At 36.5% G+C, this 17,576-nt stretch overlaps 5 protein-coding genes across 5 annotated transcripts; 3 read left to right on the top strand and 2 right to left on the bottom strand.

Moving 5' to 3' along the window:
- Positions 1–1,778: 1,778 nt before the first annotated feature.
- Positions 1,779–3,023, bottom strand: LOC6644224 (WD repeat domain-containing protein 83). The gene is made up of 3 exons (XM_002066898.4): positions 2,672–3,023; positions 2,070–2,600; positions 1,779–2,005 (listed from the first exon to the last, which is right to left on the bottom strand). The coding sequence occupies exons 1-3, from the start codon at positions 2,940–2,942 to the stop codon at positions 1,881–1,883; spliced, it is 927 nt and encodes a 308-aa protein (XP_002066934.1). The 5' UTR covers positions 2,943–3,023; the 3' UTR covers positions 1,779–1,880.
- Positions 3,024–3,518: 495 nt separating this feature from the next.
- LOC6644223 (menin) lies at positions 3,519–7,611 on the top strand. The gene is made up of 3 exons (XM_002066897.4): positions 3,519–4,620; positions 5,234–6,522; positions 6,595–7,611. The coding sequence occupies exons 1-3, from the start codon at positions 4,317–4,319 to the stop codon at positions 7,369–7,371; spliced, it is 2,370 nt and encodes a 789-aa protein (XP_002066933.1). The 5' UTR covers positions 3,519–4,316; the 3' UTR covers positions 7,372–7,611.
- A 2,587-nt stretch (positions 7,612–10,198) lies between these two features.
- On the top strand, positions 10,199–10,639 carry LOC6644222 (probable 26S proteasome complex subunit sem1). The gene is made up of 2 exons (XM_002066896.4): positions 10,199–10,415; positions 10,472–10,639. Exons 1-2 carry the CDS (start codon positions 10,304–10,306, stop codon positions 10,597–10,599), a joined length of 240 nt encoding a protein of 79 aa, XP_002066932.1. The 5' UTR covers positions 10,199–10,303; the 3' UTR covers positions 10,600–10,639.
- LOC6644221 (golgin subfamily A member 6-like protein 22) lies at positions 10,618–12,093 on the bottom strand. Its single transcript, XM_002066895.3, has 3 exons — positions 11,707–12,093; positions 11,247–11,640; positions 10,618–11,184 (listed from the first exon to the last, which is right to left on the bottom strand). Exons 1-3 carry the CDS (start codon positions 12,008–12,010, stop codon positions 10,659–10,661), a joined length of 1,224 nt encoding a protein of 407 aa, XP_002066931.1. The 5' UTR covers positions 12,011–12,093; the 3' UTR covers positions 10,618–10,658.
- A 151-nt stretch (positions 12,094–12,244) lies between these two features.
- On the top strand, positions 12,245–16,891 carry LOC6644220 (dynein-1-beta heavy chain, flagellar inner arm I1 complex). Its single transcript, XM_002066894.2, has 5 exons — positions 12,245–12,311; positions 12,373–13,089; positions 13,150–15,014; positions 15,070–15,751; positions 15,809–16,891. The coding sequence occupies exons 1-5, from the start codon at positions 12,245–12,247 to the stop codon at positions 16,186–16,188; spliced, it is 3,711 nt and encodes a 1,236-aa protein (XP_002066930.1). The 3' UTR covers positions 16,189–16,891.
- Positions 16,892–17,576: the final 685 nt, after the last annotated feature.

Raw genomic sequence — 17,576 nt, 5'->3', positions numbered from 1 at the left:
GTTAATCTTGCTTGCCCTAACAGCATACAATTTTTTTTTAAATATTCAATTACGTCTGTGCCAAAGAATATGAAATAACTTATCGAGAATAATTATCAATATTCACAATACTAAATGTATTAAGTAAAATTCCATCAAATATTGGACCATAGTTACATATTTTTTTTAATTAACACCAGATTTGTTGAACACACCTATTATTCTTGCCAACTGAAAAAGTGGGTATATTACGAATTATGGTCAAAAAATTGTTAAAAGCTGGCAATTTTTATTGGGAATGACTGCTTTATGATACTACCACTGACCATTAAGAATCAGTTTTCTTATCGTAGAACTTGCCACATAATTTTAAAATACGCAGTTCTCGAATACTGAGGATTAAAGCTCTTTCTATGTCCATGAGTGTACATCTTTCAAAGATGTTGAATACTGGCGAAAGGCCCATGTGTGGTATTAGGAATTAGTAAAATAATGCTTGTAAAGTTTGATTAGAAAATTAAAAGATGAGCTGTTACTAAACAAGTTGGCTTAAACAAATACAAATGAACACAAAATTTAGTTCTTCAGACACACACTAAAGTAAGACGAAGAATAAAGATAACTCCTTTGATAGGATCCGTAAATGTCAGGATGGGCGTTCATTCGCTTCTCCCATTTATATTGTTACGGATTTATTTGTTTTTGACCGCTTAACACTGCTATAACAAAATTCAATGTTACTTTTAGTTCATTTTATATTTCATTAGGAGACAGAATTTTCGAAGTAATTCAATTCAATAGATAGAGCCTATTTTTGGTTTGGATTATCGGAAATCCAAAGAATAAATATTTAGATTTTAAAGCAATATAAATAGATATATGTACATGTATGAATATGTATGTCACTAACAACTTTTTTCATTAACAATTTTGTGTTCCTTGCTTTTTCTGTAATATCTAACCAATATCTCCTTTTTTTTCATATTTCTTTTCTTTCGCTAATAAATTATTATTATTATAAGTATACAATATAGTTGTAAACTACTTATTAACCTAAGTATTTTTTACAAGCACTGGCAACTAAGGCCTTCTACCAAGGACTGCTAATTTACATCCTTTCCAACAACAATCTATAACAAAATCATTGAAAATCGATTGGATATCACTTGAAAAGTAAAACATGATCACTGAGTCAGGGATTGATAGCAACTTTAGTTTAAGCTTTACTTTATGGTGGTTTAAGTTTCAACATCGATTAACCCAACTAACCTTAATCAATCTCTGCAATACGTTCATCTCCTAAGGATATGAAAAAATACGACTACCGCTTTTACTTATAACACTTATTCTATTTTTATTTTCTACAAAATTTGAGTCAGACCCGCCACTTGGGTTATGTTCCTAGTTGGCATGGACTTATTGGGCAAATTTCAAGGTTCTTTAAGTTAAATATGATTTTTAATTGTCCGTTTTATTGCCAGAAGATTCCTGTAATATGTGTGTCGTCATAAGGTTAGACGTAAATCATTAAGAAATTGTTACATTGGACTTTGCATCAAAAAAAAAGTTGATATTTTTCCCCATTTGATAAAAAAAATACAAATACATGATTTCGAAAAAGCTAAAAAATTTGAAAATTAGTTTTAACCAAAATCGATAGATTGTTAAAAGAGAGAAGTATTTAATTTACACTCGAATTTTGTTCTAATTCTAATTTCAATAAAAGATGGCATTAAAATACATAACTAACGGCTATTCCCCTTTTAATTTTCCTTTTGTAAAAATAAAACAAAAAAACATTTAAATGTAAGAAACTAGAAGAACGAAATTGTCCAATTTGCAAATTTACACTATATTATATTTAAAAACAAATTTGTTACTCTAATTTTAAATAGAAATATTTATAATTGCTCCTCCTCAATTTGTATATCGGTGGTATAGACATATATATCTCTACGACGGGCAAACAAAAGCTCTTGACGCTTCGGATGTGTGGCCAGCGAGTGGACGACTCCACCATTGTCACCTAAGAAACAGAGAAAAACATTTATTCGTATTAAATTTAAAGAGAAATTTTAAAAAATTTGTACTTATGCGTAGACGTTGCAGTATATTGGTCTCCAGCAGATCCCAGATGAATACCAATCCCTCACTGGAACCGGCGACAATGTGTGCATCATTGGCCAAAATGCCGCATTCAATGTGATAATCATCCGCCTTGTGACCCTTGTACTCGGAGAGAAGTCCACCTGTCTCACAATCCAACAGACGAACGACACTATCCTGGCAACCAGCCACCAAGCATTGTTCGTCTTTGGTCTGGGCCAGATAAGTGATGGGTTCGCCAACTTTATCACATGTCAATTCTCCCATACGTATGTCGTATGACCTAACACAGCCGTCCAAGGAAGCGGCATATATCTTGTCCTGATTGGTTAGAACTGTTGTAATGCAATCTTTGGCTTCCTTCATCACTTGAACCGGATCCAGACGACGGGTGCGTATGTCCCAGCACATGACTGCGTTGTCACGACCACCGGAAATGGCTATGGAGGAGTCCTCATTGAAGCAAACGCAACGTACGCCCCCGGCATGAGAACGCAAACGACGAACTGGAGAGCCTACAATGCACCAGGAAGGTGGAGATGTTTCAAATGAATTGACTTGCATTGAAATGATCTAATCTAATCACCTGTTGATACATCCCAGTAGATAATACTTTTGTCCAGACTGGCTGATATTATATAGCTGCTATTACAGCTGCCTGCCGCATCCGTCACCTCATCAGCATGTCCTCCGTAGGTTTTCAATAAAAGACCTGACTGAGGATTCCATAACTTGATTTTCTTATCAGAGCCGCAGCTAAGGACATAGGCTCCATCGATATTATAGCGAACTGCTCGCACAGCACCCTGTTTGCAGTCTATAGTAGTTTGGCATTGAAATTCAGCAAATGTCGGCATTTAAATGGCATAGATGGAATTACATTCCAAATAACATTTGTTTATCCAATTAGAGATGGGAGACATTTCGAGCAACTGCAATGATGTGACCATTCGTTAAAGTAGTCTAGCAACTGGTTCCCTCAACTGGTTCCATTTCAAAAAAATTGATCAACTGAATAGAAAAATTTGAGATAGTTATAATAATATATCAAGTTTTATGTATAAACACTCACTCAATATTAATTTAGCTATGTATAAAATATTTTGAAGGTTTTTTATAGAAATTTATAAAATATTGTCTTTAACACCTAAAATTTTCTGTGTTAATAAGAGGCTTTTATCCTCATACATATTAATAATCACAACACTTATTTTTTGAAACATTTCATTTGACTTATTGCATATGTGAGAAGTATATGAAAGTGAAACAAATAAATCTGAGGTTTCCTATAATTACTAAAGTTTTCTTTTTGAAAATATAATTTTCTAAATATGTTTTTTTCTAAATTCAAAGCCACAATTTCTTTGGAATTTGAACGAAATTTCACTTACATGAAGAACTAGTTCATCTCTTTTGCTCTGCCGATATATTTGGCAGAAAATGTAAACACGACGCAATTTTCTTTGGATTTGCGCTTCAAAAAATCTCCACCAAAAATAAAAACAACGAAAACAACAAGAGTTGTAATGAAACAAAATTGCGTTGAATGGTGAAATAAATGAAATTTACAGCAAATTGCTGTTTCGTTTTCTTCAATTAATATTCAAATTCAACAATTTAACAAATTGTAAAAGCGGAGAGAGGGTGGTCAGTGGTGGAACGTGGAAAATAACAACAAAAATTTGAGAAGTTCACCTGCAGCTGATGACGTTGGCAGGTCGCAAAACGAAGGACAGCCAAAGGATAACCAGCAGCAGCAGCAGCAACAACGACAACTGCACGAAAAAAAATTGACGAAGTGCAATTGAACGACAACTTAAAACGCATACACACACATACGTATAAAGTTTTACAAAGAAGAAGACAAAAATCCTTCTCCAAAAAAAGAAGAACGAAAAAAAAGAAGATAAAGTGCACACAAGGTGGAAAAAAAGTGGTTTGTCAACTTGTTGGAATGGCAAGAACATTGCAGCAGTCGCAGCAGCAGCAGCAGCAGCAGCAAACATATCCCGACGATTCCCTCGCAAAGTTACAAAAAATTCAGTCTAAATGCAGCAACGCCCGCGGATAGAGGAGTATAAGCTGCGCTGCAACAGGAATTAAGGAATCTCTGTGCATCGTCGTCACCTCCACCCACCCACATCTGCCTCGCGTTAAGAAACAGCAAGGAAAAAAGAAAAGAAGAGGCCTAGTCACATTGGCTGGACAGCAGCAGCAGCAGCAGCAGCATCATGTCATCCACTGTTACTCGCAGTGCCAGCGCCAGTCCCATGGTTCTGAATTGCGGCCTCATCGACGCTAGTTTGTTCCCATTGAAATCCACATCGGATGTTGTCAATCTGTTTCGACGTTCATTAACCGAAACTTCCAATTCGGGCATTGAGCCTGATTTGACATTGCTATCCATCATTGTCGGTTACATTGAGTTATCCTTGACCACGGGCGAGGCTGCTGCCCAGGCAGCCCAAGCGGCGGCACAAGCAGCAGCATCGGCAGCAACTGACCCCTGTCTGACGAATTCAACTGGAGCGACAGGTGCGTAGTTTCCGTTACCGTATTAAGCACCGTTATGTTTTGATAGCTTTTTCGTTGCTTCAATTTCATTTAAGGGTTGAGTGTGATCCATCAGCACTCACAGTCAAACCTTGCCAAAAACACAAAAAAAACTAAAAAAAAATCCTATTAGTTGGAAAACTCGTTTTTTCGACTACCAATTATTAATGTTGCATCTGACTTGTTTAATGGCAAAAAATAGATAATTTCATTTCAGTCGAACCCCAATATCCCATACATAAAACTTTAAAAAGCTATTGTTAGTTCAAAAAATTAGTTTTTTGAATGGATTTGAAAATTGCCTAATCAGAATACATTTCCGGGAAATCATTTTTCCCTTTCGAATATATTTCTGGCTAAATTTTGAAACAAATTTTGATTTAATTCTTTTTCCCTTTGTACTGCATCCAGAAATTCTGGAACCTTTTTCTTTACCCAGCAAATATTTCTATATTCTAAATTTTGAAACTGATTTAAATTTTACCTACAATTAAAGATCCTTCCCTTTTAAAATGAAACTTGATAAGTTTAAGATTAAAGCTAATAATAAGGAGATCACTTTCTAAAAATCATTCTTTTGTTTTTTTGTGAATAGCCTCCTCCAATCATGATGTCATAATGGGAAATAGTGTGCCATTTCCTGTGGTCACTCACGAACTGATCGCTGGTCTCTATAAGAAATTCCAGACCATACTCTCGGTGATGGATAAACCGAAGCCGCATCGTCAGGCCACGCGTGAAATCATTAAGAAAGTCTCGGATGTCATTTGGAACTCGTTGATACGCAGCAGCTACAAGGATAGGGCTCATTTGCAAAATCTCTATAGTTATCTGTCTGGCAATAAGTTGGATTGTTTCGGTGTTGCCCTGGCGGTTGTGGCTGGTTGTCAGCTCCTTGGCTATAAGGACGTACGATTGGCCATATCGGAGGACCACGCTTGGGTTGTATTTGGTCAAAAGCCACGTTTGGAGACTATTGAAGTAACTTGGCACGGCAAGGGCAGCGAGGATAAGCGAGGACAGGATATAAATGCTGGCATAGAGTCGGGCTCTTGGCTATATCTTGGTGGTTTGGCGGTAGTATGCGAAAGGGGCATGGAGGTGGCTGCGATTTGTGCAGCTCTCAACATTTCTTTGACAGCGAACAGCGATTGTGTTGAGGTCGCTGAGTTGCAGCAACAATTACTCTGGATGCTCTACGATCTGGGTCATTTGAAACGTTATCCCATGGCGCTGGGTACTCTGGGTGAATTGGAGGAGATCAATCCAACGCATCGCACCATCACCTGTGAGCAATTGTATCGTGAGGCCATTGAATCATCGCGTCTTTATTATCGCAATCATCATGTCTATCCGTATACGTATCAGGGCAATTATTACAATCGTTTGCTCAAGTATCGCGATGCATTCGCCGCCTGGGCCAATGCTGCGGATGTGATTCGTCTGTATACGTATCAGTGTCGCGACGATGAAGAGATTTACAAAGAGCTACTTGATATTGCGAATGAGCTAATACCATATGTTATGAAATCCGAGAGTTCCGGCCATTCGGCACGCAGTATTTTAAGAGACGCTGAAGTCTTTGCCAATCTGCTACGTTTCTATGACGGCATCTGTCAATGGGAGGAGGATAGTTTGACTCCCATTTTGCACATTGGTTGGGCTAAGCCATTGGTAAATAATATTACCAAATTTGATTATGATGTCAGATCACAGGTGATGATTAAATTACCCGAGGATTTGGAAGCAGAACAGCAACAGGCAGCAGCAGCAGCCGCAGCGGCTGAAGCAGCCAAACAAGAGGATGCCAAACGGGAGGCTGCTCTTCTTCAATTGGAGGGCAATAATAATATTAACATTAATTCGATGGTTAAAAAGGATGAGGTGAGTTTTTGTTATCATTTAATTAAGCCATGTTTGAAAAGAAGATGAATTATTTATGTTTTATGCATATAGAAGTCGAAACCTTCAGAGCAATTGCCCACAACATTGGCCGATCTAACTGCTGCTTGTGGTGAGAAGATTTTGAATCCGGATTTTCTGCTCCAGGGCGGTAATCAACCATTTGCGGAGCAGAAGCAACAAAATAACAGTGCTGGCAATGAGCCAACTGAAGCTAATAACAACAATAGCAGTCATAATAATAGCGAAAAGGAGGCTAAAACCAGCAGCACAATAACAGCAACAATTGCAACAGCAACAACATCAACAAGTACAACAAGCAATGGAGGCAGCAGCAGCAGCAGCGGCAATCCAAATGCAACTATTGAGACTCCACAGGAACCTAAAGAAGCTAAGCTGGAGGAGAAGCAGAAGCAGATAGAAGTTAAAGCACCTCCAACTCCAACCGATGACTATGAGGAATATGTACAAATTATGCTCAAACGTCCAGTTATTACATTGTATAGTCAAAAGATGAAGGGACTAAAGGATTTATTGCTGGCTGAGAAGTTGAATACCCATGCCATATCCTTGCAGGTGACCGCCCAATCGGTGGCCTCACGAAAGGTGCGCGGAGTGGCCGAGAAACAGCAGACGGCAACAATTTCGGCCACAATAACGGCCATAACGACAGAGAGTGGTGGAACTGGTGGGTCTTCAGGTGGTTTACAAGCAACACCAACTGGAATGGGTGGAGCAGGTAGTTCCGTGTCCTCAGCAGCTGGAGGAGGAAATGTAGCGAGTGGCGACTCAATAGCCGCCTCTCGCCCCAAGCGAACGCGTCGCGAGTAAAATCTAACGAGTGGCAAGCGAGGACAAGAACGAGTAACGAGAGGAATACGACATATATATATATTCAATCCTTTTTATTATATATATATGTATTGTATGCATTCATATTTTTGTCAATGTTCAATGTGTATTTATGTAGTTTGTAAGACAAGAGCGCAAAATTTAATCCGTTAGAGAACGCTTAGCGTTTTAAAAAACAAAAAAACAAAGTGAAAATCAACAAGAACGAACAAGCACACACAAACACCCACATCCACACACACACACACACACACACACACACACATACACACAAAACGAAACACGGCATGGTAAGATCAATCCATTAGCTGTATACTGAGTATTTATAAAATTGTATATTTAGCTGTTACAACCTGTTTAATTTTTGTTCTCCTATGACTATTTTTTTTAAATATTTATTGTGTATTTTTTTTTTTGTTTATTTTAGTTCTCTAGAGAATGAAGCCTTTAAATGAAAAATTTTCTAATAATTGTGCCTCGAAAGCTTCAATTTGCTGCAATAATTCCAATCGAAAAGTTAATAAGCAATTTATACAATTACATATGTGAAAAAAGTGTAATTACTTTAGTAATTACTCATCACTAATTACTCTCCAGCACTAAAATCATACTTGTTTTAGTATGTAACACGTCATATATGTAAATACTTGACACTTAAATGCATTATGTATTTTGTACAAGTAATTGTAACAGTTTTTTCAAACAATCTAAATATTTGGCACAAAATCTATTTCTGTTAAAGGTCTTCATATTTCTCCTATTATATATACATATTTGACCTATATATATATACATATATATGTTTCTTTTCATTTGCTTAATGTTAACTTTATTGGTGCTCTACTTTGAAAACGAGAAACAAAAGCAAATGTTTTAAACAAAAAGAAAAATTTATTATATTGCATTTTATTGAGGCTAAGCTAAAATATATTATGTAAATCTTTTATATATATTAAGCAACACTTTTATTTTACCCTTTTACCTGTATATATATACACATATACATTTTTAAAACCCATTTTTTTTTATTGTTTAAAGGCAAAACCTGCACAAACAGCAAAAACAACATATATAACACAAAACAAAAAAAAAAAAACACTTCCTCTATATTGTGATACAAAAAACAAAAACTCTTTTTCTAGAAAAAGCTTTCAACCATATTTAACTATTTAATACAACTAATTAACTGGCATATACCTATATACTACATACACATATGTTATAACTAAACCTGGCCAACTCTCGGTATACAGAACAAACAAAATACAAACATAATTCAGTATCAGGATATATGTATATATATACATATATATATATATCGAGATTTTCGATGGGCAAACAAAAATCAATGACAACAAAATGAGAAGAGAAATCAAGTTATTTACCATCTATTTTAAAAGGCTAAAACTTTTAATTTATTTCATCATTATTATTATTATTATTTTTTTTTTTTCTTGTTTATGCCTAGTGCATCTGTGATGAATAATGTAGAGATCAGAGAGATATATATATGATAATATAGAGATGAGCCCAAAACACGCAACAAACAGAGTTACAAGCCAAGACACAAAAACAACAAAGAGCCCCAAGGGAATTACAAATTTTTAAAAACAATTCGACATTAAAATTATAAAATTACATTTTTAATTTTTCTTAATTTTGCTTTTCACTTATTAATTGAAGCTCAATACAAAATTTTTGGCCTATGCAAAATTATTTTGTTCCATTATGTTCTATGGGGAACACAAAAAAACAAAAATATATATGAAAACACAAACACACAAAAAAAAGTTTAAAACTAATCAAAATGTATGGTGTTTTATTCCTCATTAATAAATACATATATTAAATCTAAAAAATATATATAGAAAACTAAAAATCAAAAAAAAAAAAAAAAAAATGTATGTGGTAGCTGCAACTAAATGTTAAATGTTGAACAACAGTTATTAAATTGTAAAACAAAACAAAACTAATGGTATATCTATATACAGACATATACACATATATACATATATATATATATATATTTTGGCATACAAAATTTTTACAAAAATGACAAAAAAGTTCAGTGAAGAAGTATGATGAACAATATTTTCTTTGGGTTTACCATTTGGCAAAACAATAAAAAAAAATTGATCTTGATCAACTTGCAAGCAAGCAATAAAAGCAAAATCAAACACACAAAACATACAATATGAATAAATATTTATGAATGTTAAAAAAAGGAAAGAAACAAAAAAAAAAACATTACAATTTTGATGCTCTAATTGTGTTATGCCTGTTCGTTTACTTTTTGTTTCTTTTTTTAGTCTATCGAAATAGCCGGCAAATTAGTATTGTAGTTGAGTAAACATTCCTGAGAATAAACCTCCTCTCCCTCACCTTCTGAAAAGAAAATGCTCAAAAAACTCAACTCAAAAATAAATCTCAATTTAGCTTGAATGTCACATAGCCATTAAATGTAAAACTGTTATTTAATTGATTCAACAAATGAAATAAAAAATGCAAACTTCTTCCAAAGCAAAAATTTATGTAGATACCAAAATAATTAACAAAAGGAAAGGACGGTCACCGAGAAAAAGGACAGAAAACAGGACATCACTTTTTTAAATTATAAATTTGTAGCTTTTATATTATTGTATACCCATTTTGATCGAGTGTATTTAAAAACAATCAAAAAGTGTTTTAAAATAATTCTAAGACTCTTTAAATTTGCTAAGCAATGGCGCCCAATGTTAAACACTACAGAACTCCCAAATGATGCTGTTAATATTTTTGTAATGAAAAAGCAATCTCAATAATCTGGCAACGCTCGTTGCCAACTACAAATGACTCGGCATCATTTTTCGGCAGGCATCGAAACAAAATAAATTTGTCTTTTTAACAAAACCATATAAAAATAAATAAAGTCATGTCAGCACCCGACAAAGAAAAGGAGAAAGAGAAGGACGAGACCAACAACAAAGGTGAAGATTTGGGTCTACTTGAAGAAGACGATGAATTTGAAGAGTTTCCCGCTGAAGGTGATTATTTGCTCTTTATCTGTAAATTGTTGTTAATTAATAAATTTTTCACATAGATTTTCGCGTGGGCGATGATGAGGAGGAGCTGAATGTGTGGGAGGATAACTGGGATGATGATAATGTCGAGGATGACTTCAGTCAACAGCTGAAGGCCCATCTGGAGAGCAAGAAAATGGAAACCTAACCAACAAAAAACATTTTGTTTCAACAAAAAATTAGTTTTAATAAAAATTAAAAATACTTTTATTTGCGTTCGCGGATTATCTTGGATTGCCAATATTGACCGAGAATACTTCTCAAATGATCCTGCATGAGATCGCCCGTGGACTCCTCGTCATTGATTTTCACTTGTAAGTTGGCCAGTTTCTCCTCCATTTCCTTCACCGAAGTCTTAAGATCCTCAATTTCGGATTTGGTTGCTTTCATTTGATGCAGTCTCTGTCTTTCCTGTTCCTCATGAAGATTCTTGCATCTTTTGTATTCATCACGAGATTGCTGCAGCTGATGTTGAGTGGCGGCTAAGTTGTTAAGTGATGTCTTATTTTGGCTCTCCAGCGCGAACAACTCTTTTTCGAGGCGTTTCTTGTGTTTCACATGCTCCTTGTGCTTGTCCAAAAGGGGAATGGGAAGGATTTCCCTTAATTCATCCAGTTCTTTGATTATTTGCTCATTACCGGCGATTTCGTCACGCTGTGTTTGAAATACTTGCTTCTGCACGGCAAGTTCCTTTTGGTAGGATTCGATGCTTACATTGGTTGACTCAATTTCCCTGCAAAATAAGCGGCGAATTATGGAATTGTTTTTAAAACAGAATTTGTGTTGGATTCTAACTTTTGAACATCTTGTACTAGTGAATTCCTGACCACCTTCTTTTCGGAGTGTTTGACTTGGGCCAACAGATCTTCATGTCGCTTTTCCTGACGATGCAGTTGATCCTTTTGCTCCTTAAGTAATTTCTTCTGGCGTTGCAACTCTTCTTCTGATTTTGGTAATTCATTGAGAAGTTTTTCTATATCCCGTTGGGCTCGTTCAATATCAGTTACCAAAGACGCTGCCTTCTCTTTGCGCTGCTCCAATATCAAACGTTTCTGTTCGATTTCAGCCATTAGGGATTCCCGTTGCTTAATCTTTTCTTCTACCGGAGCCAGAATATCCTTCTTGAAGATTCTGTAGTATGCCATGTAATTAAATATATGTTCTAAGGTAGTTCTAGTCTTTTTGGCACCTGCAAAGGGAGAGTGCGTGGCGTTTCAGCTACCTTCTGTTTTCATCCATTCCAAATAATACTTACTTGGCTCAATAATATCCGCATACGTGTACGTCCTATTGGGAGAGGTAAACCGAAGAATCTTTTCCACTTGGCGGCACAGTTTACACAAAAAGACACGCTTCTCCCTGGATGGATCATTGCTTGTATTTTCTAAATTGAAGGGAGCTTCGATGCGGAAACCAAAACCTTTTAAATACAAAATAAATACTTTGGTCAAGAATGACTCAGTAGGATGCTGCAGGTCACTTGGACGTATATTTAGATCGGGAAGCACTGAAGCAGCCGAAAGAATAACATTATCGTTTTCTGAAATCGTTTTGGCCATTTCTAATCTTGTTTATCAATATATTTCTTAAATTATTTTAAACTAGACGCCGCTGATGAAAGTAAGAACTGCCAGATGCCAAGAGCCAACTTTCTGGCAACGCCAATTAGAGAGCCCTGTGACTTGTATTCACTGTGAATTTTCAAGAAGTGTTGCAAAACGTGTGGGGAAATTCAAAAAGTTCTGTTGCCATGGCGGTGTTTATAGTGGAATAGTTAAAACAAAATTTGCAAAATGACATCCTCTAGTGCTGTGGAAGATGAACGTCTAACTGATCTCAGTTCGGATCTCAGTGATGAGGGTAAACAGAGTTGACTATTAATTAAAAAACCCCATTGAACACATTTTATATGCTTATGTAGAACACGCTGTTGAGCAGCCGGAAGAGCTTCGTGCTGTAACACCGCGCCCTGTCTACAGTGATGAGCAACTGCATCAACTGGTGGAATATATACAACGGATGACCCTGCTCTATGCCTTAAATCAACGAGATTGGCATGAGAAGGCATTGGATATCATACGCCGTTGGCTTCTGGAGGTCAATGAGCCCTTGCTAACAATATCGTATGGACAGGATAAACTTTTAACTGCCTGTTTGGGCCTTCCATCTGGCCATGTAATGGACCTATCCTACTTTCGTCGCGATGAACCAAATCTGATATTCAAAGTTGAGGGATTTCACGATGAGATCAATTTCGGTACCATTCACAGCGATGTCGACGGTTGCCTGGCAAATGTGTTGGAAAATATCTACATGCCATTTTTTCGTAACTTTTCCGAATGGAATTCCAGTGTCCGTTTGCGTTTCTGTTCTAGCTTGGATAGATTTTTGGCTTTTCTCACTGGAGTGCATTGTAAAATTGGTGGAATGACTGTTCTCTATGTGCCCTATGTGATGAAGCAACTGATTGGTGATGGCCAGGAACTTGTTAGGCCAGATAGACAGCTCGTTAAGAGTCTGGAAGCCATTGCCGTCTTTTGGTCCACTCAAATACGCACACTATTGGGCGATCGTTCGCTTACAGTGCCTCAAGATTTGACAACGGTGCAGGATGAATTCGATTTCTGGAAATATCGATGTGGGTAAGAGTTATTAGTCAATATGCATTGATTTATCAGTCTTTTGTGTCTCTTTTAAGATGAGGTCCTGCAGGGCATCAATACCCAACTTACCCATCCGGATGTTAGGAGAATTTTAAAGGTTTTAAGACAATCGCACTCTGTACACATGCCACAAATTGAGGAACTGATTGAATCAGCCAATCGGGAGCTCTTGCAATCTTTGTCTAATATTAAATATCTTCACCTACTCATCGAAGCTTGCGAGAAAATTGATTTGGCTCCAAGTCCCAATGAGTTGCCCAAATTATTGCCTCGCATTATTCACTTGATACGCTTCATTTGGCTTAATTCCGAGTATTATACTTCAGATGACCTAATAACTGGCCTCTTTCGCAATTTGAGCAATCAAATTATCAGTTATTGCACAGATAAGGCTAAAATTGAGGACATACTCATGGGCCAGCCGAGATTCGGTTTGAAAATCTGCAATGTTAGCATTGATTGCTGTTTGATCTACAAGAAAATTCTGGAGGAAATGTCCAAGGATGTGCAATGGCAGCTGGATATGGGTATTATATTTAATCACATCGATGCCTTTGTGGAGCGTTTGAATGATGTCTCTGATATATGTGAGTCAATGATAGTTTTCGGTCGTCTTGATGAGTTCGATGAAATACCCAAGCCTCAGTTTGGTGGCAGCCGAGGCGACGAATTGGCCCAAACCGCCGATGCAGTGGAGCAAAAGTTTCTTCTTATACTCAAACAATTGCAGCATTTAGAGGGCTCTAGCAGCTCACCATCGATTATTTTGAATGTGCATTGTGAGGAATGGTACGATCGGGTGGCTGATTATAGGAAAAGTATACAAAATTTAGAGGAGACTATCCAACGTTTGATTTACAATGTCTTCCAGCGGGTTTGCAATGTGGAAGAGGCATTGGAGGCCCTGCAAACAATGATCTATTATTCGTATCGTCATCGGGGTACATTGAGGAAAACCTATTTACGTCAAGTCAGTTTGGTGTGGCAAATGTTTTCCGATGAAATGGATTTTACCGTGCGACATCTTCTGGAGCAGAATCAGCATGAAGAGTCTTGGCTCTTATCGAAATATGTGTCGAGAGCATTAAACTATCGTCTTAATCTTGAGCGTCTAAGTTGGCTAAAAGATCGCCTTAAAAATGCCGAGTGGTTGCCCGCTGTTAAAGAAGCCATTCCAATAATTTCGAAATTTGAGTTACTTAAAAAGGAATTCAATCGAGCTGTGCGTCAATCGTACGAAGATTGGCAAAATAATTCATCGGCAAGTATATTGGATTTGTCACAGAGATTGGAGCGTTATCTATTGATAAAGCCGACAACTGGCAAGGGTAAATGCTTGCTGCAATGCAATATCGATCCAGTTTTCATGGAACTGTGTGATCAGGCGCATCATTTCGAGAGATTCGGTTTCGCCATACCAGCACAGTTGAAGAAACTCTATGAACGTGCCGATTACCTGAGATGGCTATATAATAGTCTACTCACCTTATGTCTGAATTATAATCATATCATACTTTTACTCACCGAAAGAGAACGTAAATTGTTTCGTCCTTTGATACAAGAATGCGATCGTCAGTTGGCTCCTTGTCAATTTAAGCTCACCTATAACTCTGAACTATCGGATGATTTCTTTGAAGAAAGTCTGGATTATATAGAAAATGTACGTGATATTTGTTATATCTATAAGCGAGCAAATCGTGAGATTAAAAAACTTTGCGAGCAAATTTGCGATCTTTCCATGTTGCATATCAATTTTACGGGAGCTCTGGACATTGCTGTCTTTGAGGAGCATTTGTTTAGTGGACTGAATAAATCTAGTGAATCGCTTACTGATTATTATAATCATATTGTGGAACTCTTGTTTGCTGTCAGTAGGCAATTTCAGAGCATACGAGATGAGGTGAGTGAAAGCTCCTTTAAGCGGAATATCTAAATGATTTTACTTATTCTTGCAGATGTCCTTGGAATGGTTTAACTATGTAAATATTCTTGATGATATGCTTGCCACTGCCTTTATGACTAGTTCACGTTGTTCGCTATCGAAGATTTTCGATTTGCTTCATTGTGACCCAAATATGGCACCAGCATCGGTTTTGGTCATGGAATCGGATGTCAAAGACGGAGATATTGTTTTCAATCCTACCATGTCTGATGTTGGAAATCTCTTCAATGGGATTATAGACCGCATACAGAATATAATCGATCAGTTTCCACGTTTGGGCTGTAAATTGAAATTGCCTAATGAGGAACAGCGTCCGGGTTTTGCCAAGGTATTTCGTGAGGATCAGGAATGCAAGGATTTGGTGCAAGGCATTGAGGGGGCAATCAAACAACAATCTGAGGAAATTACAAAATATGTAACAAAATGGAATCAACATTCCGAGCTATGGAAAACATCGGAACCTAAGTTTATTGAAACTCTTAAAGCGAGTCCAAGGACTGCTCAAATATTTGAGGGCAAAATTGAGCATTATAGTTCAAGGGCCGATGATATATCCTTTGTGGATGCCATTACAAATGTGAACTTTATTCTAATCAATCAGAATGCCCTAAAGAGTTCCATACTGGATTGGATTGAGAAATGGCAGGCATTGAATATAAAAATATTACTCGAACATAGCTCCAATTGGATGAGAGGTTGGTTAAATTATAAATTTCCAAAGTGTTATTTGTATAAAAGATTCTATTTTCCAGCCGTTTATCGCTATATGCGACGGAATGAGAGGCAAGTGATGCAAGTTCCTCGTACTCAGCGTGAAACTATTCAGGCAAAGTCCTTCTACGAGCGCCTCGTTAAGGATGTGCCCATAAAACAGGCCTCCTTTAGTCCCCTGCTTGATCTGTTCGTCCTTCTGCATAAGTATCAAGTGGAGTTGTCAGAGAAGACTCGTTTACAGGTCTCCAGCCTGGAATCCACTTGGTTGCATTATATACAAACTCTGATAGAGGCCGATGGCATGCTCGACATGGAGAGTGATGAATTTAAATTGGAATTGACTAAACAAATGGATAAATTTAAGCATATTCTTAAAGAATTTCAAGAAGACTATTACGCTAAAGTGCCCAATAAATAGGCCATCAATTGTGGTTAATCCTAATTAATCGCAATCGGCAAGTGAGTTGAAGTTAATTGTCCTCGTGGTCATCAGCTCTGTGGGATTAATGCGGCAAAAACAATTACATATAAAATATAATTTTAAAAATGATTACCAACCACAGAGTATTGGAGAAAATAACTCTTTATTATTAGAGTTATGGGCTTCATTCAAACAAATAATTATTAATATTTATTAAGTACAAAGATGTAATTTTATCATTTAATAACAAAATAAAATTTCGTTTCGCTTTAATTACTAGTTACCATCTGTAAGAAAGTTGTTCTCAAATCTTAGTTAACATCTTTACAAAAAGCGAGTGTACAGCGGAGGGAAAATAGTTGTTTTACCATGACCAAGTGACGCTACAAACTAATGTGGCTAATTAGGGATTTTACCTGGAGATTTGACACTGCAGATCTAATTACACTTACATATTAAATGCCTCACCTAGTCCATCGACTAGGTGGAGACCTACTAAATCTTCAATTCTGTTGTTCCCGAGTTCGAACCCCGACGTAGGTAGGTTCAAGCAAGGTAGTTCCGTTGGGGATAATGGAAAAGATTGCCGTTAACGAATACTTTTTCAATATATTAAATGCCTGAAACAATCTGCTACATCTTAAGGATAGGAATGGGCATGGGCAATTAGGGATTTCATCCGGAAAGTGCCTTCGTCGAAATTTCGTTTTACTTGCCTAATAAGTTGGAGTATGTACATATGTATATTCAATCTCAAAGCGTTGAATATTCAGTTTATCCTCTTACTGGCTGAAACGTCTGTTTTTAATGCTAGGCACGCGTATGGCCACTTTCTTTATTAAGTGCTTATGACTTCAGTTTCGACTTCTTAAATGAAATACACAAAAATCTTCTTTTCACTCACTTTAATGCCCATAGTATTCCATAATAGAAACATTTTCAAAATCGAGGTTCTAATTAATTTGATCCAAAGTTAAAAATGACTAATCTCATCTCATCCAGGTTTCTCATTTTGCAAAGATATGTTGTAAGATATTAGGTGAAAAGTATTTCGCTAGACTAATTCGAAAAGTAATGCATTTAAAACAAACTGACTAAATTAATTTACGTGCCAAAAGCTAACAATACAAGCACAATTTTGGCATATACACTTTTCTGTAAAAAACTTTTAAAAAATTGCAAAATTTTTTGAAATGTGTTCAAATTTGCTGTTGTAACAATTGATTACTTTAACTAATCGATCTCAAACTGGACAATATCCATATTTAATCAATTTTTAAGTTGTTTTTCAGTCGACATCACCAACGTAATTAGTGGTTTTCATCGATATGGGATTCATAATTGTGAAGTTCTCTATAAATTCGATATACCCTAGACTCCATTGT

This window comes from Drosophila willistoni, assembly GCF_018902025.1.
Source record: "Drosophila willistoni isolate 14030-0811.24 chromosome 2R unlocalized genomic scaffold, UCI_dwil_1.1 Seg167, whole genome shotgun sequence".
Classification (NCBI taxonomy): Eukaryota; Metazoa; Arthropoda; class Insecta; order Diptera; family Drosophilidae; genus Drosophila; species Drosophila willistoni.
The sequence above is the reverse complement of the archived record's forward strand: the minus strand, read 5'-3'. Positions and strand labels throughout refer to the sequence as shown.

Bases quoted from the DNA above. Each gene is read 5' to 3' on its own strand.
- LOC6644224 (XM_002066898.4), bottom strand. From the start codon at position 2,942: ATGCCGACATTTGCTGAATTTCAATGCCAAACTACTATAGACTGCAAA. The intron at 2,601-2,671 runs GTGATTAGATTA...GGTGCATTGTAG, and splicing joins CTACTGGGATGTATCAACAG to GCTCTCCAGTTCGTCGTTTG. The intron at 2,006-2,069 runs GTACAAATTTTT...TCTGTTTCTTAG, and splicing joins ACTGCAACGTCTACGCATAA to GTGACAATGGTGGAGTCGTC.
- LOC6644223 (XM_002066897.4), top strand. From the start codon at position 4,317: ATGTCATCCACTGTTACTCGCAGTGCCAGCGCCAGTCCCATGGTTCTG. The intron at 4,621-5,233 runs GTGCGTAGTTTC...TTTTGTGAATAG, and splicing joins GAATTCAACTGGAGCGACAG to CCTCCTCCAATCATGATGTC. The intron at 6,523-6,594 runs GTGAGTTTTTGT...TTATGCATATAG, and splicing joins CGATGGTTAAAAAGGATGAG to AAGTCGAAACCTTCAGAGCA.
- LOC6644222 (XM_002066896.4), top strand. From the start codon at position 10,304: ATGTCAGCACCCGACAAAGAAAAGGAGAAAGAGAAGGACGAGACCAAC. The intron at 10,416-10,471 runs GTGATTATTTGC...TTTTTCACATAG, and splicing joins TGAAGAGTTTCCCGCTGAAG to ATTTTCGCGTGGGCGATGAT.
- LOC6644221 (XM_002066895.3), bottom strand. From the start codon at position 12,010: ATGGCCAAAACGATTTCAGAAAACGATAATGTTATTCTTTCGGCTGCT. The intron at 11,641-11,706 runs GTAAGTATTATT...CTCCCTTTGCAG, and splicing joins TGCGGATATTATTGAGCCAA to GTGCCAAAAAGACTAGAACT. The intron at 11,185-11,246 runs GTTAGAATCCAA...CTTATTTTGCAG, and splicing joins CTAGTACAAGATGTTCAAAA to GGAAATTGAGTCAACCAATG.
- LOC6644220 (XM_002066894.2), top strand. From the start codon at position 12,245: ATGACATCCTCTAGTGCTGTGGAAGATGAACGTCTAACTGATCTCAGT. The intron at 15,015-15,069 runs GTGAGTGAAAGC...TTATTCTTGCAG, and splicing joins TTCAGAGCATACGAGATGAG to ATGTCCTTGGAATGGTTTAA. The intron at 15,752-15,808 runs GTTGGTTAAATT...TCTATTTTCCAG, and splicing joins TAGCTCCAATTGGATGAGAG to CCGTTTATCGCTATATGCGA.